Source organism: Mizuhopecten yessoensis, unplaced genomic scaffold (assembly GCF_002113885.1).
Source record: "Mizuhopecten yessoensis strain PY_sf001 unplaced genomic scaffold, ASM211388v2 scaffold10891, whole genome shotgun sequence".
In the NCBI taxonomy this organism is placed as follows: Eukaryota; Metazoa; Mollusca; class Bivalvia; order Pectinida; family Pectinidae; genus Mizuhopecten; species Mizuhopecten yessoensis.
Window position 1 is genome coordinate 103,963 of NW_018408773.1, and position 26,354 is coordinate 130,316.

The 26,354-nt window shown below is 38.1% G+C and overlaps 1 protein-coding gene across 2 annotated transcripts; it reads left to right on the plus strand.

Moving 5' to 3' along the window:
* The first annotated feature begins 2,301 nt into the window (after window positions 1-2,301).
* Window positions 2,302-14,883, plus strand: LOC110463354 (heat shock 70 kDa protein 12B-like). 2 transcript variants are annotated; one of them, XM_021517875.1, is made up of 5 exons: window positions 2,302-2,399; window positions 8,102-8,420; window positions 11,576-11,794; window positions 12,801-12,948; window positions 13,417-14,883. In XM_021517875.1, the coding sequence occupies exons 2-5, from the start codon at window positions 8,112-8,114 to the stop codon at window positions 14,484-14,486; spliced, it is 1,746 nt and encodes a 581-aa protein (XP_021373550.1). In that variant the 5' UTR covers window positions 2,302-2,399; window positions 8,102-8,111; the 3' UTR covers window positions 14,487-14,883. The 2 variants fall into 2 exon arrangements, with proteins under 2 accessions (XP_021373550.1, XP_021373551.1); XM_021517876.1 differs by lacking the exon at window positions 2,302-2,399 and adding an exon at window positions 6,745-6,770.
* The last annotated feature ends 11,471 nt before the right edge of the window (window positions 14,884-26,354 follow it).

A 26,354-nucleotide genomic window follows, 5' to 3' on the forward strand; every position in this document is an offset into this window, starting at 1 on the left:
AATGCATTTGTTCATCATGCTCTTGTGTTGTGATTAATTTTCTTCCGTTATCCGCTGGAACTTGTTGTTTCACACAATGTGTCACGTTGATCAGATGAAGCACAGACACAACAGTTAAAATCCATCATGTCTTATTAGAAAGTTGCTGATACTGCAAGGCATTGACAAAGTACCACTTTCGAGTAACACACATCCTTGCCGAGATCATCTCAAGATCCCAGTATATATAGCAGACATATCAGGTTCCTGTGTTAACATTTAAACGTACCTGGAACAATGACAGTAAATAACAAATTTACATGAACTATGACAGTTAATAACAGATTTACAGGAACTACATGAATGACATCAAATAACAGATGTACAAGAACGATGACATCAAGTAACATATTTACAGCTTTCATACACTGCTCCCCCTTTAGCCTTATTGCAGAATACATATGATATGACAATAGTATTATGCCTAGCAATAAGTCCACTTTCAAGTAATATATGTGTGATCTATATTCGTAAATAACAGTATAGCATATCATATTCATTCTGCAATAAGGCTAAAGGGGGAGCAGTGTATGGAATCCAAGCTAGGGAGTATAGCTAATATTGCAGGGATAGAGATTAAAATATCTAAAAGAAAATCGACTTGGATTCAGAGGAAATTAATTTAAACTAGAACACTGACAGGTCAGTAAGGGCCCCGTCTTGTGACAATATATCCCCCATAATCATCAAGAACCAATCTGCCCATATAGCTGAGCTTGACGTTTGACATTTGGACTTCAAAAAGAATCGCAAGGAAGCAAAATAAACATTTTACATGTACTATGATGTGAGTCTTGTTTCCTTCCACCTCAATGTTTGCTGGGCTAACAGAAATGTAAATACCGGTACAATGCTCATTTGTTAGCTTTGATTTGTTCTATTTCACCTTATATACCTCCTCCATCAAGAACCAGGGTCAAAGTCAGAGATCCACTTTGTCTTTGACCTTTGGACCCAAATGACCTTGACCATTAACCCAGTGACCCTGCTCTTTGGTCAGTTGACTTATTCTTTGATTCCAACCAACTTTGCTTCTTAATATCATAACAAAATGTTCATCAGTGACAAATACAAAACTTGACCTTGACCCTTTGGACCCCGTAACCTGGACCTAAGGTCAGTTGACTCTGTGTTAATTTCTGAACAACATTGCTTCATAATGTCATAACAAAATGTTCATCAGGGAAAAAGTACAAAATTCAACCATCACTTTTGATCCAGTGACCTTGACCTTTGGTCAGTTGACTCTTTGTTTAATTCTAATCAACTTTGCTTCATCATGACTTAAGAAAATCATTTCATCAGTGAAAAGATCCAAAATTTGACATTGACCTTTGAATATAATGACCTTGACCTTTGACCTCGACTTTTAACCTCAGTGTGTCTCTTTGCTTAATTTCGAACAACTTTGCTAAATGATGTCATATCAAAATGTTCATCCGTGAAAAGCTACAAAATTTGACCTTGACCCCTGATCCGATGACCTTGACCTTTGGTCAGTTGACTCCTTTTTTAATTCTGATCAACTTTGCTTCATAATGTCATAACAAAATATTTATCAGTGAAAATATGTAAAATTTGACCTTGACCTTTGAATCTAATGATCTTGACCTTTAACCTTGACTTTTTACCTCAATGTGTATTTTTGTGAACTGAACATCTTGATCTAGTTTCATCTACATCGGTCAATACATACCAGAGTTATTAGCCAGGAACAAAATCAGTTCATCAGTGAAAAGATGCAAAAATTGACCTTGACCTTCGAATATAATGACCTTGACTTTTTACCTCGACTTTTTACCTCAGTGTGTCTCTTTGTTTAATTGCGACAGTTTGTTTCAGTTAGGTAGCACTATAAAGTCGGCATCAGTTTCGCGCTATCACAAGGAGACAAACACGAACATACCGCAGCCTCCCAAAATAAAAACACATACACTACACGCATACATCTTGCACACAGGAGAGGCCGTCCTTAAATGACCTTAGCTGTTAATAGGACGTTAAACAAAATCAAACAAACAAACATTATGTTAGGTGATCCTAACTGACAATATTTCATGATATATATAGATATATAGCTAAAGAACTAGAGTATGGGAGTATGTTGCACAAATGTACATGATTATTTAAGTCATTGTTTTGTTCCCTAAATCAGTAAAGACCTTGTGCATACGGGAATATGTGTGTTGAAGGGAAATAACTCAAACAGGGCTTTCTTAATACAGCTTGTTTACGAGTGTATATGTGATTTTCACGGAACAAATCCCTTAACCTGTTCTCGGAAAAACACACCTTATCAGCACATCCGAGTAAAAGCTGGTCAACCTTGATGTACAGGCTGTTGAGATAGTCGGTCACTCGTAAGTAAATCCACCTTAACACCATCCCAATTAGAAATATATCAAGCTTAAATATGTTTTGGTTATTTAATATGATGCTTAAATTTGTTTTTGACTAAAATGTTTACAGATATGCAGAAATATGCTGCAAATATAGCGAGATATTTATGCAATGTCGAACATGACCTGTCTACAGATATGCAGATACAGCGATATCTGTATGCATGCAGATATAGCGAGATTGGTATGCAATGTCGAACATGACCTGTCTCTAACACCTTTAATTAGTGTTAATATCTACAATAAATTATCCTCTGCCATAGTAAGGTTATACCATGGATATTAGTGTTATCAAGAAAACCAAGTTGTGGATAAAAAGGGGGTTAATAATGAAAGGAAATGTTAAATATTACTGGCTTCACCAATATCTATGGTGTTTCAACCAGGAAGTATATCCATAACAAACTCAGATCAGCGTAGTATATATATACAAACCAAAAGTGTTTAATAAAAACAAAGAAAAATGAGGTATGATTTGCTAAGTACAAACTACTAATACCTAATCTTATAAATCTTATAAATATATCATAAACTAATACCTCATGAAATTATTTCATATTATTTTGTTTTTAACCTGTCAGTCAGATGTTAAAAATAAATTAAATCAAATAGAATTTCATGTTATTAACAATATTACTGAATTGTTTTTTGAGCGCAATAAAACCCAACAAAAACACTTCCAAATATATGACCAGAAAGTACCAGTTAATAAATCCGATCTGCATTTGATGTTAAAGTGATTACAAGAAGAAATTAACACACCATCAATTAGTCTGATAGAAACTGTAATGTATAATTAGAGATATCACTTATATATTGCTTCTCATTAGATTTGAACTAAAGACCTTTACTTAAATCAAATTGCAGCATTAACCGACATTAGACGTGTTTAAACATGTACGTTACATACAAATTCATTTTAGTATGGTATGTATATGCAAACCGAAAGTAGAGTACACAAGTAACACTATCTGTGTGATTCATCACAAATTGGACACATTACATGTATATTAGAAACAAACTTTCAACAAGAAGCCACGTATCTGGTATGCTAGAGTTTTTCTCCGGATTTAAAGGGAGAGATAACGATCGTAAAGCCAGATAGCCACTGACATGGTTAGCGTGAAAATTGTATTCCAAATGTGTGATCGATTTTCCGAATAAACTACAGTTGATTGCATCTTGTGCATTTGTCATCTGAAGAAAGTACATGTGGAGCAGTGCAACCTACATTGCATAATTTAATTGAACCTGTGAATTTTGAGAATTAGACCGTTAAATGCTTTCACTATATAAACCTATACGTATTGTCTCGGTCGGTAATTGTACATGTTGCAAATACTTTCCATGCAGATTTATTTAGAATGTTATTTATATTTTAAGGTTTTTATAGAGGGTATGAACATATAATTTAGAGCTGAGATTTTAATAAACGGTATTATTACCAATATTTGACGGTACGAGATACGGGAGTTTGGCGTGAGGTTATATTGTTGCACACATAAGGGCCCATCCCCATACCGATAGGTACTTTTTGTAGGCCTAGTTACATGTACCTACCCCAAGTGCTGTGTCTGTACAGAAACTCATTTTTAAACTGTCTCTTTATCTTTGAACATGCATGTACATGTATGATGTATTAAAACTGCTTAGCACAACGGTTCAGCCTTTATTACAAACTTCGATCCCACACATGTGTCATGGCACTAGACATGTGTACGGTAGTAAATGAACTCGGTACAAATGTTCGGCAAATCAAGATAAGATATGATTGTTTTAATGCCTAGATATTAAATGTTTAAACTAAATGTTTATAAATTAAGACTGGCTATGCCAGCCATTCAGGCTACACTTGTTTAAAGGGATAATACATTTTATAAACAATATTTTCAAGAAAATTGAGCGCGCAGCTTCAGTCCACGCTCATCAATAATCTACTACATATAAAAATGTTGTTGTGAGCAATTAGGAATAAAATTCGAATACGCTTTAGCTTCTTAACTGTTGTAATACGTTATTACCACGGACTTTAATTACTCTAATTTATCTAAGTCTGTGATATATATATTTTTTTTATTTTTTTGTAATGTTTTGTTTTCTTAGTTATAACGATGCAAATATATCATACATAAACATAAGTACTCTTACACATTACCATTCATTCATTAAATATTCATTTATAATAAACTGCATACATGGCCATGGTACCTCTCTATTATTTCCAGGTTTAATTAATGATTAATTATGTTTATGTCAAATCAAATTACATTAAGTCTGCTATATATATAAGCATTGTTTAGAAGTGATAGAAAAGAGGTTAGAGCAGGTCCTAAGGGTATAGAAGGGTAAGTAAGACTAAAGAGAGAGAAAAACAAAGAGGTGGAGGGGGGAGGGGGAATGAGAAATAAAGAAGCTATATAGATGTGTCGGAAAGTTCAAGGAGTTTTACATATATGTATTTAGAAGTACACGTTTATATAAGAAAATTCTATAGTTATATGTTCATATTTTGGCAAAGACCGGGTTTAAGCAATATTAATTAGACTTTCCCATTTTTTCCATTCAGTATTAAATTTCAATAAAAATAATTCACTTTTATTAACAGCAATATATCTCTGAGTAAAATATGTGTCCTTGATAAGGTTCTTAAATGCAGCTACTGGCAATGACATTTGTAAACATTTCGATTTATAAATATTGCACTATCGGTAAGAGCTGCTTCAAAAAGATAAGAATTTGTTTTTAAAATGTGTTGATTTATTCTGTATTGAAGCCATTGTAATTTTGAATTTCTAGTTACTGTAAAAGGAATCATATATATCAATTTCCATGTGTCATCATCGAATTCAACCAATTCATTCCATTTGTTTTTCCCAGTGGATATGGTACTATTTTGGCACAACAATTAAGTCTGTGATATTACACACGGATATACCTGCCCTGCTTCAGCCTATGTAACGCAAGTCAGTAATATACCGTAACACCTTTAGTCATTATGATACGAATTAAACTATGGCCGATACTACATTGCATAGGGGTACATGTATATTCCATTGAATTATATAATGTATCAGCGGCTTTCAATACAAATTGGACCTCTGTGTGCGATGCGATATCGTCCAAAATATTAATGCTTACTCTTCAACTATTATCAGGTGGTTACCCTATTTTATTCAAATTATTAAAATGTATACAGAATAATTTAAATAAGTGAACGCTTCTAGGTAGCACCTATTTCATATTAGCATCACAGTATTTTAACTTACTAGCTCAAAGTGCCTAGATCTATTACAGAATCTCAAATACTCAGAGTTCCGTCTAAATTCCATGCGACAAAATTAAAAAAAAAATCAAAAAAATCATAAACTGTAAATATGATAAGGAAATCAAAGATAATTGAAGACTAACGAAGTCGGTGTTATCAATCAAAAAATGCACCTCTCATGATCGTCAGTAAAGTTAGATGTTAAATACCAATCTGAAGAGTTCTATTGACAAAATGTTACTTATTTAATTTGAAAGAAACATGAAACATGTTATAATAGCAAAGTTTCTGACGGAAAGCAGACGACGCGTCTTATGACGGAAATTAATCTTAAATGAGCGAGCACATGAGTACAGAGGTACGTTTTCAATTTAAGCAAGACGGTGGGTTCCCTTTTATCTTATTACTTTGTCGATTGATTGAGTTGATGGACGACAGAGAGGGGTGGGGGAAAGAGGAGATGAGGTGTTATGATCGAGCTAGTTAGTCTAATCTTACTACACTATACATGTACTTATACATTGATGTTACACATCGTGTTTACCACACCACTGCTACCCAGTCTAGCAAAGATTGGATAAACTTACATCTTAGAATATGCATTTCATATAAAAGAAGCACGTGGCCATAAGAATAGCCTAAACGTTCAAACAATCATTGCATACTTGATTTTACGAGCGAGTCATTATCGACTTTTCAAATATACCGACACACAATAAAAGTTTTGTTCTGATTAGATCTTTCAATCCATTAAGATTTGTGAAAAAAGGAGAATGTGTGTTCAGGGGAAATCACTCAGGAAGGACTTGATTGGAAAATGTAAAGGTTTATGTTAAAATAAAGTGTTGAATTATTATCAAACATACACACGGTTAAATACACTGATTATACTTGTTAGTTCTTATCTGTTTGATATAGTGTGCTGGCGTTGTGTATTTAACATTTGTATATGTTTCACGGAACGAATTATTCTATTCCCAAAACTACATACCTAGAACTAGAACACTAGGACACCCGTGTAAACACTGGGCGACCTTGTCAGACGCTGTCGAGCGAGTCAGCCAATTGTAAATAAACTCAGGTTTATATCCTCCCTATCAAGCTTAGATAGACCCGGATATATGGTTTACTCCTGACCTATGTAGATTTGTATTTTAAATATACAGGTATATATTGCAGATATAGCGCTATTTGTTTTTATGAAATTCAATGTTGATCATTACCTATCTCTTACCCCTCGAACTTATGAAAATATATTCGTTAACATATCCTTTGTCATAGTTCTGTGATATCAAATTGATGTAATTGGGAAAATTCAAGGTATTGAAAGGGATTAATGATGCAAAAAGTTGTCAGATATTACTGGCTTCATCAAACATTGTGGCGTTTCAACAATAAATTATAACAAATTCAGCGTTGTGTTGATATACCAACAAAACCTGTTTAGAAAAACATAGAAAAGTTGAATGGTTTACTTTTTGCAAACTACCATTACCTGTTTTAAGTATAATATATAGTGTCACGAGTCGGAATTGAATAAACGTCCTTTACATAAATTTAAATTCAGTTACTGCATTGATCGAAATCAGACTTGTTTTAAAATGCAGGCAACAACATATTCGTTTTAGAATGGTATGTATATTCAAACCGAAAGTAGAGAACAAAAGTATTCGCATATGTGTGATTTATCACAAATTGAATCAATAAATCATAGTCGTGATTTTGTTTAAACAAAGAAAAGTTGAATGGTTTACTTTTTGCAAACTACCATTACCTGTTTTAAGTATAATATATAGTGTCACGAGTCGGAATTCAATAAACGTCCTTTACATAAATTTAAATTCAGTTACTGCATTGATCGAAATCAGACTTGTTTTAAAATGCAGGCAACAACATTCAAACCGAAAGTAGAGAACAAAAGTATTCGCATATGTGTGATTTATCACAAATTGAATCAATAAATCATAGTCGTGATTTTGTTTAAACAAAGAAATAAACCCTGTCATGTTTGCTATCAATTACATACAATACTGTTTAAAGCTGACAGTGCAAGTTAAAAAGCTTTCAATTAAGATTGATTTTTGTGAGATATTTTTGGGGGGTTTTGATATCTTCTCCGGTGACTCTCTCCTCTGGCAATCGTTTCGAAGAAAGCGCCGACATTTTAAGTTGGCCATGCTTGGTAACGGGTATGGGTCTCGCTACTTCTTTCTTTCTTTCTATTTCTTTCTCTTCAATTCAACAACGACGAACATTTTTTCTGTGTTAAATAAACGCGAATGTGCTTGAAATGTTTGCCGAAATAGATTAATATTGATAGAAAAATAACAAGGAAAACATTAAATGTGACGTTACCTGATAATATTCTTACTTTTGTATTTTTAACTGCAAATTTCAGAATTTGAAGCATGGCTTCCATCGAAAAACACCTTTTGGTGGCCGCCATTGACTTCGGAACCACTTACTCGGGGTATGCCTTCTCCTTCCTCCACGACTATCAACGTGACCCATTGAAGATTTCAGCCAACAACTGGACAGCGGGTTCAGGGGGTCTTATTTCCCTTAAGACGTCCACCTGTGTTCTCTTTAAACCAAACGGTGACTTCCACTCTTTTGGTTTTGAGGCTGAAGACAAATATTCCGATCTTTCCTTAGACAGAGAACAAGAGGGATGGTACTACTTCCGACGATTTAAAATGAAACTTTATGAGAACAAGGTATTTGTGAAATTTCCTTTTTTGGCCTGTAAAATAGTAAAAAATAAATATAATCCTGTCGTTCTCTCTCAATACTCAAGTTCACCTGTAATTTGACAACTTGTTAACAAATTTGGGTATGCTTTATGTAGTTAATAGGTGTTTGTCTAGTCAAATCCTTTATTTGATGTGCTTTGTGAATGCTTTTGCAATCAACAGATTCATGATTGTCTTGATGTTCGTATCCAATCCAGTGTTTGTCGGCTTTTACATTGCTTTTGTTAGGCTTCAATGCAACTTGATGGTTGATTGTTATGGTTGATTCGGTTGCAATAATAATGCCATGACATTAAATGACCATGTGAAATAGGTAAGAATAGAAAAAACTAACATATGATGACCGACGTCAAAACTAGTAGTTTTGACCTCTCACAGAGTGCCCTGTGAAGGGTCAAGGCTATCAGTTTTGACCCCTCACAGAGTGCCATGTGAAGGGTCAAGATTATCAGTTTCGACCCCTCACAGAGTGCCCTGTGAAGGGTCAAGGCTATCGGTTTTGACCCCTCACAGAGTGCCATGTGAAGGGTCAAGGCTATCAGTTTTGACCCCTCCCAGAGTACCCTGTGAAGGGTCAAGGCTATCAGTTTTGACCCCTCATAGAGTGCCCTGTGAAGGGTCAAGGCTAGCAGTTTTGACCCCTCACAGAGTGTCCTGTGACGGGTCAAGGCTATCAGTTTTGACACCTCACAGAGTGCCCTGTCAAGGGTCAAGGTTAGCAGTGACTACTCACAAGGCTATCAGTTTTGGATTCTGTCGCTATGTTTTTGTTTTATGTTTTTCATATATTTATATGTGTTGGTTTCCCGTTGAATGCAATATGTATTTCACGAGTATGGCAGAATACGGATAGTTTTCACGAATACGAAGAGATAGCTGCATCAAAGAAATACGACAGCGTATCTTTGACGCTTTATTCTAATGATGACACTCTTTACAGCAAGACCACGCGCTATTTAAAATAGGCTTCTCAACACAATACTATAGCTTTCTGCTATTACTTGGTTAGATTTGCTTTCATAGATGGTATCAATTGTGTAGGTACATTTATATTTTTATGTTTCTGAACATAAAAATCTACGACTTTGAATGAGATGAATAGAAAGTTCAGTTCTTATTGTTTAATATCAAAAGTCATAAAAACATCATCTTTCTCTCACAGAACGAACGATTTCAGGTGGGGTTTTTTCAAGTTTTATATAATTCGATATCTCACTGGCAAAATATTAATATATCTTGTTTCTGTATATTTTCTTTCCTTTTACGCATTTCGTGTAAAGTGTGTGTTAGGGGACGCGTAGTGTATGGCTGGGGAGAGGAGATTGGAAAGGTGAGCACATACTTAAACTTTGACCATAAACTGATGTTGTTGTTATTGTTGACAAGGACGACGACGACGACAACGACGACGACGACGACGATAGATGACTATGATGATCATTATGACATGCTTTTATTAATTAATGTGCGAGTGAAAAAAGGTGATGATAATGGCGATGATATATTTAAGGATTGATCTTCATTTTAACGGCTTATACGGTAGCATGAACGCAGTTGGCAACGAACATATTCTATGGTGCGCGTTAGAATGTTAGATTATACATTACGCAGAAAGGAAGTCGAAGCGGGTTGCCACGATGGTAACTACGGTAGCTGTGGTAGCTATGACAATATAGATCGAGTAAACCTACATCGATATATGAGTAAATTTAGAAAATACGCAGTGAACAACACTATTTATTTCCCCTCATGGTTTTCAAATTTTAAATTAAGCAATGTGAGAAGCCCTTCGAACAATTTTTTTTCATTTCAAACGGTCATCATGTACGCACATTGACTCACTGCTCATGGAATGACGCGGCCGAATGTTTTAAAACAAAGCCGCAATTGTTGACGCTACCGCCAAAGAAATTTGAATGTGCATTCATGGAATAAGAAGTTTGTCAGCATTCCTTTGTTGTATAATTAGACTTAAAACACAGTTGTAATGTCACATCACATTCTAGAGAAGAGATGGGCGGAGCTAAATTGGAGATTCAGTGATATAGGTAAAACAAAAATAACAAACACATGGATTTTTTCAGTATAATATTAAATCAAGATATGCAATACCAGTGGTGTACTATCCTTAGAATCCAACACATTTAAAATCAACAGCTAGATCACTGTGTATATGTACCAGCAGTGTACATATCCATGGAATTCAACACTTTCAAATTTGTACAGCTACCCTGTTGAGTTCAACATATTCTAAATTCAACTACAAGAGTACTGTACCTGCGGTGTATATATAAAGCCTTTGATTTCAAACCAATCAAAATTCAACAGCTAGAGCATTGTTCTAGCGGTGTATATATCCATGGAAATCAACACATTCACATTTCAACAGCTACGGTACTGTACAAGCGGTGTATATATCCGTGGAATTAAAAATAATCAAAATTCAGCAGCTGTACTGTCTACTTCTTGTGTAATTTTTCTTTTTTTAAATTGTAAAATTCAGCCCCTAATTATTTTCATTTTCATTTTCCAAAATGTCACTCAAACACCGTCAAATACAACTTGTTTCTCAAGCGTCCATTAATTTTGACTGAGTCATAAAAATAACCTCCTCAATGTCCTTGAACATTGTGATATATGAACACATGTTCACTTCAAAGACTCAAAAATCTTGCAGGTTCACCTTTTACTGTCCAATCAGTTAAACGGGTCAGTGAACACCAATAGAGAATCAGCAGTGGAGGCACCCAGAGGGCATTATGTTTTAAGTTAGTTATAAGCCTCAAACTATCTAATAAGTTAGAGAAAGAACAGGTCTTGGCCTTAACGGGCGTCGACACCTGTCCTTTCTCTCACTTATTAGACAGTTTTCGGCTTATATTCTTAGCATAATGGATCCCGAATATGTTGTATCTAGATGGTGAATGAACTAAGCTTTGGTTGTCATTAAACTGTTATCTTGCTGAAACGTGAACAGCGCCATATTTGAAACAAGTATCAATCCGCCGAGCCTTTTTCACTGCGAATACGCTAATTTATACGCAGTCAGAGTTTACTAAGTTGAAGAAAGGAGACAGGTAAATATATACATATGTCAACATTATTTTTTTTCTATTCAGTGTTTAAACCGCTCGTTCAAGATAGAAGATGATCAAGGTCACACAATGGCGGCTATCAAAGTGTTTACAGCAGTCATCAAGTATCTAAAGGATCAAATGCTGACGTCGTGTAAAAACCAGATGACAGACATCAAGGCGACAGATATCCTCTGGGTCCTTACTGTTCCTGCAATCTGGTCCGACGCCTCCAAACAATTCATGCGAGAGGCTGCTGAGGCTGTAAGATTTATAATCATTTCATACACAAAATCAGCAATAAAAAGAACCCGAGTTAAACGCAAATTTTAATAGTAAATAAAATAATAAGTATTTGTCGGAATCGAGAAAAAATGCTTCAACTGGGTACGTCAACAAAATTGTAGTAGTTGGATGAAGGATACATTGAAATGAAAAAGAATATGCATATATAAACATGCATAAAGAGTAATGCTAATTAAAAGGATCAGGGGAGATATCTCCAATATGATAAACACAACGGGATGAACTCATAGGACATCACACAAACAATGCACAAACAACTCACAATCAAACATCCAACACACAAACAGTTATTCTCTCATTTAATGAAGCATACACTGCTGTAGTAGCATATACAATTTACAGCTCACTCGTCCACATCGATTATCCTTAATTATGATCAGACAACAGTACAGTACATAATTAGCTCTTGAGAAAGAAGTATATCAAGGACGATATCAGGTTTAAATCTAATATACGGTAATGACAACTATATGACTGTGGATATATATTACTTCACTTTGAAATATAAGTTGTCCAATATTAGTATATCAAACATTTTTGTTTTACATTTTTCTTACGTATGTATTTATTTGTGTTTACTGATTCTGTTAAAAGATGCTTTTACATCTAGCACCAATTTTCAAAGGTAAAAAATAAAAATAAAAACTTTGAGTACAGAAAAGAAGTAATTTTGTTTTTCTCATGGGTTACAGAACAAAGCAGATGTCATAATATTGATAAAATATTATTGAATTAACATCTTGTAATAGGACATGAGCAAGATGTCGATATTCATCCGCAAAACACATGCTCTACAAAAACAGCAAATTACACTGGAAGTTTAATCTCACTCTATTACATAAAACTTAGAAATAGGATCAAAGCATAAGACTTCTTCTACTTCCTTCATACTGTTACCTTCAATTGTTGACTAACACAACACTTAGTTTCTTTGGCTTTGATGTATGTTTTGTTTTGTTTTTAGGCTGGTATCCAAGGGAATCACCTGCTGATTGCCCTAGAACCAGAGGCCGCATCGATGTACTGTAAATACCTTCCATTGGAAAGAAAAGGAGAGGGCGGTCTGAAAACCTTCACTGCGGGGTCAAAGTACCTTGTCCTTGACGCCGGAGGTACAAAAAAAAAGAAGATGTAAACTATTAGACATGACTGTCCAATCCCTTTGTACATTTAGACTTTATTTTAATTAAAGCAAATATGAAACAATGTCTCAACATATATATTAACCACTCCTGTTTGCTCGGGGGTAATTACGTAGGGTCTTAATGTTGGAGGAAATCGGAGTACCTGACGAAAGCCGACGTGGTCAGGCAGGTGACCAAATAGATTTTCGATCCTATTTGGTAAACGAAACCCGGTCAATATTTTTATTCCGTAGAAAATTTCCAGAATAGTGTTAAATATGGATTTACAATTTTGTGGAAAAAAAAAACCTCCTGCAGGTTATTCATGAAATTGGTGTTAACCAAGATAAGAAGTTAATCTGTTTAAGGAAATGGACGGGTACATATTTTCACATATAAATATATATGACGATAGATTAAGGGGCTCACAATTGTATTTTTGTACTACATTTCTAGGTGGAACGATAGACATTACCGTACACGAGGTTCAGCGGGATGGATCACTGAAGGAAATACACAAGGCCAATGGTGGAGACTGGGGAGGTACGAAGGTTGACCACGCGTTCCAAGTTCTCTTATCCGGAATCATTGGTAACGGTGCATTTCACTCCTTCATGGAAAAGAACAAGGCAGATATGGTCGAATTCTTCCGCGATTTTGAAGTGAAAAAACGCACCATCAAACCAAATGCTTCATCTGATGAAAAGGTCACCTTCAAAGTTCCGTCCACAATGAACGACGCATGCAAAGATGAGAACAGCAACGACATTGCAACGATTGTGAAGTCGAAACAGCATTTTAAGGGGAACTTGTCGGTCGTTGGTGATAAGTTAAGAGTCAGCGGAGATCGTGCTAAAGAATTGTTTAAGGACCCAGTTAAGCATATCGTAGCCCATTTGAAGAAGTTGTTGGACGAGCCGTCTGCCAGAGGAGTGAAAAGTATCTTGATGGTTGGGGGATTTTCGGAGTCCCTTGTTCTACAGGATGCAATCAAAAAAGGTTTCCCAAACCTCCGAATGATTGTGCCGCAGGATGCAGGCCTGGCAGTTCTGAAAGGAGCGGTCATATTTGGGCATGAACCAAGGGCTATTACGTCACGTGTTTGTAAATACACTTATGGAGTAAACTGTACAAAAATTTTTGATGCCGAAAAGCATGATCCCTCTCATCGATACACCACTTCTGATGGCCAAGTGAGATGTAGGAACATATTTGATATCCATGTTCGTATTGGAGATTGTGTGGATATCGGACAACCACAGACAGTTAAAAGTTACCGTCCTACTAATCCAGACCAAACGGCCATGTCATTCGAAGTGTATGTGTCCACAGAGACGGACCCCGATTACGTGACAGATCCAGGATGTACTAAAATTGGTATTTTTAAAATCGCCATGCCGGACACGTCTAAGGGACTGAAAAGATCTGTAAGTGTACAGATGACTTTCAGTAACGCAGAGCTCGAGGTAGAAGCCGCCGACAAAGATACCGGGGAGAAAGTCACCGCGGCATTCGACTTTCTTTAATGCATATAAACTAGCTGTGATATTTTTTTTATGATTTTGAATATATACTGTGTAGTCTGAATTCGTATCAGTGACATCTCATCAGAAAAGTCAACGGGGAGCAAGACGTAACGATAAGATGGAGACTACTATAAGACCACTAGAGGACTCTGACTCGCCATATGGTTGTTTCTTGGAGTGCTTCCATAAGAAGGTAGCAGCCAAATGAGTGTTATTTGTTTAAGAATCACTGAAATGTTTGGATTGTGATAATATTAAAGACTATGAATGAACTAGATCTATATATTCAATAACTGTAGTTATATAGTTCGAAAGTTTGGACATTGTTAATACTAGATTGCTTTCTTTTACCGTAGCGATACTGAATTTAATTAAGAATAAAATTTTATGAAGAATCCCCCCCAAATCAACTTATACTCTTTTGGTTTTTATAATTGATATGGGAAGATGTAATGTTCACGTTGCATATTCTAAAACGTTGAGGGTATACTAAACGTTCAGCAAACTTTAGTAATACATGAACTATTTTACCAGCCTGGTGTACTACAAAGATTGGTTTGTACCAAGGAAGTAGCTTGATGGTACCCGAGCAAACACATACACAAGAAAACATCATCTGAAAGAACATATTCAACAAATTTATACATATATTCCCTGTAGAATTGGGGATTTACTTTTATTACCCCTACTTGGGAACACAACGGTGACCAAAATAAATACGATACACCCATTGCAATATTTGGGATCTTTATATTTGTTTCTACATCTAACTACATTTTTGTCCCTAGCGCCTCGCTTGGTAACACCTAGCTTTTGGCTTTACTGTTGAACGTTTGCTCAGGTGAAAAAGAAAGTGGGTTCTGTCCCCAGGCCGGGACATACAAAAGTCCGAAAATGGTAGTTTTTTTCTCCGCTTAATGTCCAGCATTTAGGGTAATGCTGGTTCACCCGTTGTCAGTATAATGTGACCGGGCGGAATGCTGTGCCGGATGGGGTTTTTAATGAGGTATTACCATAAAGTAGATCCGCGCTATCACAACGAGGCAAATACACAAGCATAGCTGCCTCAAACACATATACACATATGTACAAATCCATTACACACACGGAGGCATGTCCTGCATGTAAGCTGTTGATAGAACATTAAACAAAATAAAACCAAACCAAACTAACGAGGCGACTTATTTGGGGGCCCTGTAGAGATTTCCGGCTCGCTGGCTCACTATTTGTACCCTTATAATCTTGACCTCTTGGGGTGACTTATATTTTTGCCTCTACAAAGACATCTTTTAGCACTCTCGTTTCAAATTTCCTGTTTACATGTACAACTCATTGTTTTTAATACATGAAATTGAATATCTTCTTATTAATAATAATATACAACATTTGATATAGCGTCCTATCTAGCTAACATAAGCCACTCTAAAGCGCTTTACAATACTTAGATATACAATTAATACAATTAGGAGATATAATTTTTGAGGAATTCGCAGGAGCTGCCTTGTCAGGCGCTAACTACTAGTCCTTTGCCACCTGGCTAATATCTCCCTATGTGTGTTTCCCCTGCGTGTGTGCTGGAGATGTATTGTGTTCTGTTTGTAGTGGGACCGTGCTTCCAACGGCATCTTTTATAGTGCCTCCTCACTTGAATGCTACATCACAGATACCGCAACATCCACCCCAGACCATTAGATATTCTACCTGGGTTGTTGGAGTTGTGTGGGCAGGAGAAACACACTTTCTCTGATATTCCATACGTTCGACGACTTCGGGGATCGAACCCCGGCCGCCTGCGTGGAAGGCCACAGTGTTAACCACTCCACCAATCTGTCCATTGTCTATTATGTTTTTATTTCAATGTATTGATTTTAGGGCGAGTTTTTGTAAGGACGAAGATGTCTCTGGTCCTTTAGGGGCGAATTTTTGTAGACGAAATTGTCTTTGAAGAGTTAGTTTGGTAGACGACATTTTCTAGTGCGGTGCTCGAGGTTTTTCATCTTACCATCGAACTAGCATTTTTATCAAGTTGCTGTCGCATTATCAAACATTTTCCATCTTTGACCTCTGTTTCCTTTCCGGTCGAGAAAGAGTAACCCATTTCGCAATTTTTACGTGCAGACATACCCCGTCCCTCCAAGCTTTTGTTTCCCGCCGTGTTCACACGAACAATTGCAATATAGATTTTTCTAACTAGGTTTATTAAATTTTACTGTATAAATTCATTTGATTTCAAGTATTAAACATAATTGTTTTACAAAAATTAACCTTCGGTTATCAGCTAGGCGATTACAATAGCATAATTAATATAAGTAACTACTATATTTTTTGTTTATGTAATTTTTGTTGTAATATTGTTTATCTGGACAGTTTATCTCTGTTATTTGTTTTAATATGTAACTGTTCATGTTTCTGTCCTGAAAAGGGGCGGACAGCCCACACAATTTCACAAATTATTACTAATTTGCCCAAATATTTTATAATATATTAATATAATAGTGTTATCCTTCTAAACGTTATCTCGAAAACAAAGTATCCGTCTTATTGCATTTCACATTATATGTATCCCAACATTTATATCAAATGATAGTTTTATAGATTGTATATGTTTCAAGCGATTGAAATGTTGTTAATGGAGAATGTAATTTACAATAAATTAGGCATCGACTCAAATAAAACATTTTGGCGGCTGAAAACACATAATGTTGAATCTAAAATACTGTAAATCCTTTCCATTGTTTTTTTTTTATATATTTCTGTCAAAATTTGAATGTATCTCCATGTATAATACTAGTATGATTACACCGATATAAAATGTTAGTATCTTTGCAAAAAGATCAAGTCAACATGCTTATGGATTTTGAGGATACAGAAGATACTCTTTAAGATTAAAAAAAAAATAGAATTAGACTATGTGATGTGAAAGAAAAAATAACTCCTACAAAAAAAATACACGAAGAGTGTAACGAGTAAATTTATGAACTTGGGTCTGCCAAAACAATTGCCTCATTCTACTAGGTTTAGGCTTTGCAATTATGTGTTATCGTGTTACTCTTTCAATAAAACTATGGTAGTGAATGTGTATATTATATCATATTTTTTCCTTTTATCTGTTGATTATTCAATAAAAGTATACAGCTCCAAAAGATTCCTTTACTTTTTATTTTGTTATATGTAATCACTAATGAATTCAGAGTTTAGCGCGGTTAAAAAGACTGTCTTATTTCATGATAAGTGATAGAATCTGTTCAAACTGTAAAAAGACATATTAAAAACGTAGAAATGTTCCAACAAGGAATAATGATAATGTCAAAAGTCGTACAATTCCACAGGAGGAAACTCATGTGTACAGTAAGAGAGGGATAATGTGAATATATAATATTTCTCCAGACAACAAATACACATTGTAGGTAAAGTAAGAAGAAAATCTTTGAACTGTTAGTTAACTTAATACATTTCTTTACAGTTTTTCGATAATAGTGATTACATTGGTACTTAAGGAGCACATGTACGGGTTTTGTTTTTTCATTATTTTTAATATTCAAGCTATGTGTTCGAATGCCATTTTCAGACAAAAATTACAATTATTATACAATGTAGCTTGCATTACAATTATTATACATTCTAACACGATTCGTTTACAACGTTTGTTTTGATTGGATACGGACCATGTTCTTATCTGCGATAGAATCATGATCAATCGTGATAAGCTACTCTCATCGCACTTAAGCCACGTCCCGTTTTTAACCAAAACAATATGGCGTCGAGCTCGCCTCTTAGCGAAATCCCGCTGATAAGGCTAGTAGGCAACAGAACAGAAACGACCGATGAAATGTATTTGATGAATGAATTAAAAAGTAAAAAGTACATATTCCTTGTTTTTACCTCCATTTATTACTGAAATGTTTGTTCCATTCGTGTGAAGGCATCTATTTAGATCCGAAATCAAATGAAACATTTCACATGTGTCGTATGCATTTACACAAAACTCTTAATAAATCTATACAAATAATCACCTATTTTGCCGATAAACACAGATTGGTATGCATACTGACATGGAAATGTAAGACCTTGATCAATATTAATCCAAATGTGTCGTATAAACTTTGGTAACAGGACGTTCACGAGCGCTCGCCAGTATGGGCGGGGCCAAATGACCGACTTTTGAAAGCTTCTTTCCGATTGGTCAGTCCGCTGCAGAATGACACGTCGCCAGTTCAGGTCACAAAGTATGTTACTACGTACTTTTGTACAAGGAAACACAATGTTTCTAAACATATTAGCGTAGTATATTCGCTAAGGTGTGTTAGAATGGGGATACTCCGTTATTTTTCGTGTCTATACTGGCGATTAGAACATGAATTTGGTTTAAACTCTCGACATATCGGTCTCAAGTTAAAACCCAAATTTCATGTTCTAATCGCCAGTATAGACACGAAAAACAACGTACTATCCCCTAAATTTAGCTTACATTACAATTATTCTTGATATATGATTATCAAACTACTTCGTATTTTCTTATTTGAGAAAAAAAGGAGCCAACACCAAATTCTCTACACTGGTAGAACGTGCCTTAAGTGTAGCTTGGAATTAATTTAACCAACTTAGGACATAGAGTAGTTACTAGTACGATTAGTTTAATAGTTAATACAATTTGTAGCTTCTGTGGTTGTGCTTAGAGTTACATAAGTAGAATAGGTATAAGTATGCGTGAGTGTGGTGTATGTTGTTGTGTTTTAGATGTAGCCCTTGTTAAGGCTTAACCTCATATTTTAGGTAGCACGTGCTTCCTATAACTACGGTAAAGCCAATAAAAGAGAGTGATGAGCCATGAGGAACCGTGAGGAGCCAATGTGGGTCAATAAGAGAGAGTGAAAAGCTCGTAAGGAGCCGACGTTGGCCAATCAGGGAAAGTGAGTAGCGCGTGAGAAGACGATGTGGGTTAACTAGGGAGAGTCGGGAGTCGTGAAGAGTCGTGATGTAATATCTTTTGGCCGTTTCCAGCCAACATCGATTACTGCTACACCCTCAACTAATACAACATGTATCATGTATTTTTGACGTCACAGTATTGTTACCTTGGTTGTTTTGACAACATCAATGTGCTGACTGCGGATCTGAGTAGAGTCAGTCATAGGCGTGCCTACAAAGCAGTAACAAATCAGTCTTGTGATGGTGGTTGTTTGCCGTATTTTGACTGATGGGTTGATTATGACGACGTTATCGAGTTTTAAGCATACGTTTTGCATGTTATTGAGCTGACGGCATTGGTTGATTTTCGACGACATCATCGAGTTTTTGGCTTACGTTATGCATGTTATTTAGCTGACGGCACGGTTAATTTTGATGACGTCATCGAGTTTTTTGGCTTATGTTAGTGTACGTTATCTAGCGGACGGATTGATTTGACAACGTTTTTGAGTTTTAGCATGAATGAATGCGTTTCGACTTAAGGAATGGTTTAAACGACATCATTGAGTTTTCACCAATCGTTAGTGAACGTTATGTAGCTGACGGGTTGATTTTGACGTTGACGACGTCATCGATATTTAGCATGACTGTATAGTTCGTATTTTTACTGATGGGTCGGTTTTGATGACGCTATGGAGTTTTGGCATGACTGTATTTTGTTCGTATTTTGACTGGCAGGTTGGTTTTTGCGAAGTTATCAAGACTTTATTCATGCTATTAAGCAGACGAAACGGGTTTGTTTTCGACGATATCATCAAGTTTTTGGCTTACGTTAGAGCACTTTATCTAGCTGACGGGTTTGTATTTAAGACATCATCGAGTTTTTGGCTTACGTTATCTAGCCGACGGTTTTTTTGACGACATCGTCGAGTTTTTGGCTTACATGAGTGTACGTTATAAGCTGACAGGTTAATTTTTACGACGTCATTGATTTTTTGCATGACTGTAGAGTGTGTGTTTTGACTGCCGATTTTGTTTTGACGACATTATCGAGTTTTTGGCATAACTGTAGAGTGTGCATTTTGACTGACGGTTAGTTTTTACGAAGTCATCGAGTATTTGGCTTACATTATGCATGGTATTTAGCTGACGGCACAGGTTGGTTTTCGAAGGTGTCATCGATTTTTTGGCATACGTTTTTGTACGTTATCTAGCGGACGGGTTGATTTTGACGACGTTTTCGAATTTTAGCATGACTGTAGAGTGTGTATTTTGACTGACGTGTTGGTTTTCACGACGTCATCGAGTTTTTGGCTTCTGTTAGTATACAGTTAAAATATGGGGTTGAGGGATATAGCAAGTTTCTGGTGTCCCCAGACCAGATCTATTTCCCGAGGCGAAGTCGAGGGAAATAGGCATGGTCAAGGACACCAGAAACTTGCTATATCCCTCAACCCCATACTTTAACCGTTTTATTATACCGATACACACTGGAGATAGATAGATTTAACTAGATAATATTTGTAAACTATAAGCTGTATAGCTTCACGTCCCAGCTACTCTTTTGATGGCAATGGAGCCAAATGCAAAGTGTAACTAAAGTGAATTGAAATATATAGGGCTATTGCGGCGCTTCTGAGTTCGGTAGGAAGCTCTTTCCACCTCGCACGTCGTTTCCGAGTTCGGTAACAAGCTCCGCCCACCTCTCGCCTAATTGGCTCGGCGGAAACAACCGAGTGCATGTGTGTGTTTTAGTTCTCAGACTAACACACAGGACTAAAACACATTCAGGCAAAAGTGGGGATATATTCGATTTAACCAATTAATTTTATATAGAGTAAATAAAGTAGAGGTATATTAATGTACGTTATCTAGCGGACGGGTTGATTTTGACGACAGGATAGTTTAAACGACATCAGAGAGTTTTTGGCTAACGTTAGTGTACGTTATCTTGCTGATGGGTTGGTTTAGACGACGTCATCGATATTATCCATGACTGTGGAGTTCGTAATTCACTAATTTGACTTACTGGTTGATTTTGGCGAAATTATCGAGTTTTTACATGACTTTAGAGTGTGTATGTAGACTAACGATTTTGTTTTGACGACGTTATCGAAATTTGGCATGACCGAAAAGTGTGTATTTTCTTTTCAGAATCTCACCCTAAAATTGGGAATGATTATTTTCTTTCACATCTAATAGAAGTGCCAATTTTATGAAATACAGACGTTAATTTCGTATCTTAAGTGACACTTTTGTTGTCTTCCGTAATCTGAAAGGAAATGCTTACCTGCATGGCGAAGATCGGTGACAGAGAATCGGAACTAGCGGGAGAGAAATAGGTCCACATTGTGAAAGACATCGAGTAAGAACTGGATCGACTGAGGAAAGCGACAACGGCGATGGACATGGAAGGGAACACGGAAGGTGACACGGGCATGAAGAGACTGGGAACGTTAAAACGGTAATAAGAGAGGTAAATGAAATTAGTCCCCGTCTTGGGATTTCATTCGGCCAACTACGACCTGAACCTCGTCCAAACGAAACTGACCCGTCACCTGCACATGTACAGCGACGAATCAGCATTCACCATCAAGAAGAACAACTCGTACACTTGATTCGCGACGACGCACTTCCGGTTTCTGGACATCACGGACTACCTGGCTTCTGGCACGTCGTACGCAAATTTCCTCAAGGCTTACCAAGTCGAGGAACAGAAAAGGATATCTGTTCGGAATAGTAGAAGTCGACATCCAGGTACCCGAAACTTGGAACGAGGGATTCGAAAGGGAGTTGTCACCCTTTGAATACTTCAAGGCGATGTCGCCGTTGTTTTGCACTACATAGGTTCCTTTCGAAGCGTTTGGTAGTCACATGCAAGAACACGTGGAGAAGCTCGGACTCTCCAAGAAACCCAGATCAATCTTTGGGGGGGAAATGAAAGTCCGACAGCTCCAGTGGGCCACGCCTCTCCTCAAATGGTACTCAAATGGTACTGAAATATGACAGCAAGGGTTTATACGACTTTTGTACAGCGTCGAGGCTGACGACAGATTCCATTGGCTTTAGAGGATTGTATGTTATGAGTAGTTTCTATACGTAATTCATGCTAATTATCATTGTGCAATTTACCACTACTTTGTGTGTCTTTTCAGACCGTGTTCATTGCTGAATAAACATATTTAAAGTAAACGGAACAGAGTCCCATTTATGAACACGGTCGGAATACTGAACCCCATCATTGCCATATCACCACAATACCAGCTGTAGCCTGCCCTATCACAGACTGCGACTATGTCACGGATGACCTGGATGCCACTATCGTCGCGGCACTCATCACGGCTCACTCCGCTGTACACATACCGAAACGAGAACACGCTGCTAAAGTTGAGAAAGTTAAGCGACCCACGCTCAGTGCCGCAGGATCTAGCGAGGAGTGGGCATATTTCTAATCTCGGTGGTCGGACTATGTCAGTGCCACGAAAATCACTGGACGCGATAAAGTAATCCAGCTACTGGAATGCTGTGACGAGCCATTACGGAAAGACTTGACTCGATCAGCCGGTTGCAGCCTCGCTGACAAAACCATAGATGAGGTTTTAGCTGCAATTAAAAAGCTCGCAGAGCGTGAGGAAAACACTATGGTTGCAAGAGTCACGCTACACAATATGCGACAGGATCGTGATGAAACTGTCCGGAGTTACGGTGCTAGACTTAAAGGACAGGCCGGTATATGCAAGTTTGTGATTAAGTGCCCCGGATGTACAGCCGACGTCAATTACACTGACGCTATCATGCGTGACGTACTCACCCGGGGAATTGCCGATCCGGAAATACAACTTGATCTGCTAGGACACAAAAATCAGGACATGAATCTTGAGGATGTATTTCAATTTGTCGAATCAAAGGAAGCCGGTAAACGTTCAGCTTCTAGACTTTCAGATTCTCATCCAGTTGAGGCTGCCAGCAGCTCATACCGGAAAAGCAAGGCTGACAGACCGTCGTCCAAAGACACCTCCAACAAAGCAGAGCAATGTGCATATTGCGGAAAAAAGGGACACGGCAAGTCTGCCCTTGCTCGCATACGTAAAACAGAGTGTACAGCATATGGACACATATGTGGGCATTGCCATCGCGAACATCATTTTGAAATTGTATGTAGAAGCAAGGACAAACCCAAAGTGACAGACCGTGATACACTTTCCGGAAGTGCTTTGTTCGACGCATTGTGCTCTGTTCATGATTCTCTACAACATCACCACTGTACCGTTAGTGATTCTGGCATCGAACGCTCAATCTGCATCGACCACCATGTCTATGACGAACTGACGAATTCCTGGGTGAAACAACGCTCCAAGCCTCAACCATTCGTGAACGTGACGGCTAAAGTTACTGCTGAGGACTACGCCGCCCTAGGCTTCAGACTAACACGAGACACCAGCAACGTCTCAATACAGGCTATGGCTGACACGGGATGTCAGAGTTGCCTCGCTGGCTTGAAAGTAATCCGCCGCCTTGGTCTACGAGAATCAGAACTCATACCTGTAACGATGCAGATGCACACGGCTACATACGGTGGTATCAAAATTCTTGGGGCGACCATCCTTCGCTTGATTGGTAAAGTTAAGGCAGGAAACACCAAGGAGACCAGACAGATGACATATGTCACAAGCTCAACAGACAAGCTCTTCCTCAGTCGCGAAGCCTGCGCTGCATTAGGTATTATCCACGATTCATTTCCAACCGTCGGAGCTCAAGTCCCTTCAGCTAGCATACATGTCGATGCTACTTTCTCCTTACCGGATCACCAAGTCAAAGCATGCGATTGTCCTACACGCCAACTGCCACCACCGCCTCCGACAAAACTGCCTTTTCCTGCTACAACGGAAAACGTTGGTCACTTAAAAGGTTACCTTCTTGACCACTACAAATCTAGCACATTCAACACATGTGAACACCAGACTTTACCACTCATGTATGGACCTCCCTTGAAGCTCATGGTGGACTCCAACGCGAAACCTGTCGCTCACCATACACCAGTACCCGTTCCAATCCACTGGCAGCGTGCGGTAAAGGCTGGACTAGACCAGGATGTTCGTTTGGGGGTTATTGAACCTGTTCCGGTTGGTGAGCCTGTCACTTGGTGCCATAGAATGGTTATTTGTGCGAAAAAGAATGTTACACCTCGGCGCACTGTTGACTTCCAACCCTCAAATGCACATGCCACTCGCGAGACTCATCACACCCCTTCGCCATTCCACCAAGCCCGGTCTATTCCACATGGAAAGAAGAAGACATTATTTGATTCATGGAACGGTTATCACAGTGTACCCATCTGCAAAGAGGACAGACACTTGACCACGTTCATTACCCCTTCGGGGAGGTACCGTTACAAAACTGCACCCCAAGGCTACATTGCATCGGGCGACGGATACACCAGGCGCTATGACGAGCTTGTTTCGGACATCCCCAACAAAACCAAATGTGTCGACGATGTTCTTTTATGGTCAGACACTGTTGAAGAAAGCTTCTTTCAGTCAGTCCAGTGGCTTGACATATGCGGCCGTAACGGGATAACGCTGAACCCCGACAAATTTGTATTTGCAGAGGACACACTCGAATTCGCTGGGTTTGAAATAACCAACGATAATGTACGGCCTTCACAGAAATACCTACGCGCCATCCTGGATTCTCCGACACCCAGAAACATCACAGATGTGCGGTCATGGTTTGGACTAGTCAATCAGGTGTCATATGCCTTCAGTATGACTGAGAATATGCTTCCTTTCCGTCAGTTGCTCAAACCAGATCAACCGTTTCAGTGGACTGAAGATCTTCAACGACTTTTTGAGGAATCTAAAATTGTCATTGCCAACGAGAAAGAGCAGGGTGTACGGATTTTCGACCCAAGTAAATTGACATGTCTTGCGACAGACTGGTCAAAGACTGGCATTGGATTTTGGTTGCTACAGAAACACTGCGCTTGTGCTAATGAAAGCCTGCTATGCTGCCGTGATGGTTGGAAAGTTACACTCGTAGGTAGTCGGTTCACACATGCGGCAGAGACGCGTTACACGCCGGTTGAGTGCGAGGCCCTAGCAGTAGCAGATGCCCTTGATAAAGCTCGCCACTTCGTTCTTGGGTGCGACAACTTGATCATAGCTGTTGATCATAAGCCATTGTTGAAGTTATTTGGCGATAGATCACTGGAAAACATTCCTAACAACAGACTTCGTAACCTCAAGGAGAAAACACTACGATACCGCTTTCGAATGCTTCATGTGCCTGGCATACGACATCGTGCTGCGGATTGTATCTCCCGACATCCTATTGGTGAGCCTAAGAAACTTGTGCTCGAGGACGACATTGCAGCATTGTCATTTTCTGCCGTCGACATCGCCCACTTTGGTCTAATGAGTGGTCTACGCATGCCTTCATCAGGACTAGCATTTGTCGAGGAGCATGTCGTGGCATCAGCTTCCTCAACACTAGATGCGATCAATTTACGATCCGTCACCTGGGAGCGCGTTAGAACCACTACTACCAGCGATGACAACATGCAGGCGTTAATCGCTCTGATAGAGGCCGGTATACCGGGAACCCGTCACGAGCTGCCTAGGCCACTGCAAGAATATTTCCCATTCCGCGACGACCTTCATACGGTTGATGGTGTAGTACTTTATAAAGACAGAATAGTCATTCCACCATCACTCCGGGAAGAAACCCTTGCCTCCCTGCATTCGGCACATCAAGGGGTGACATCTATGACTTCAAGAGCTGACGCGTCAATCTTCTGGCCTGGTATCACGCCTGCCATCGCCTCCCTACGCGCAACTTGTAACCACTGCAACCGTATTGCTCCATCTAACCCGAATGCACCACCGACTCCTTTGATAACTCCTGACTATCCATTCCAATGCGTGTGTGCAGATTTCTTCCACTACATGGGCTGTAATTACC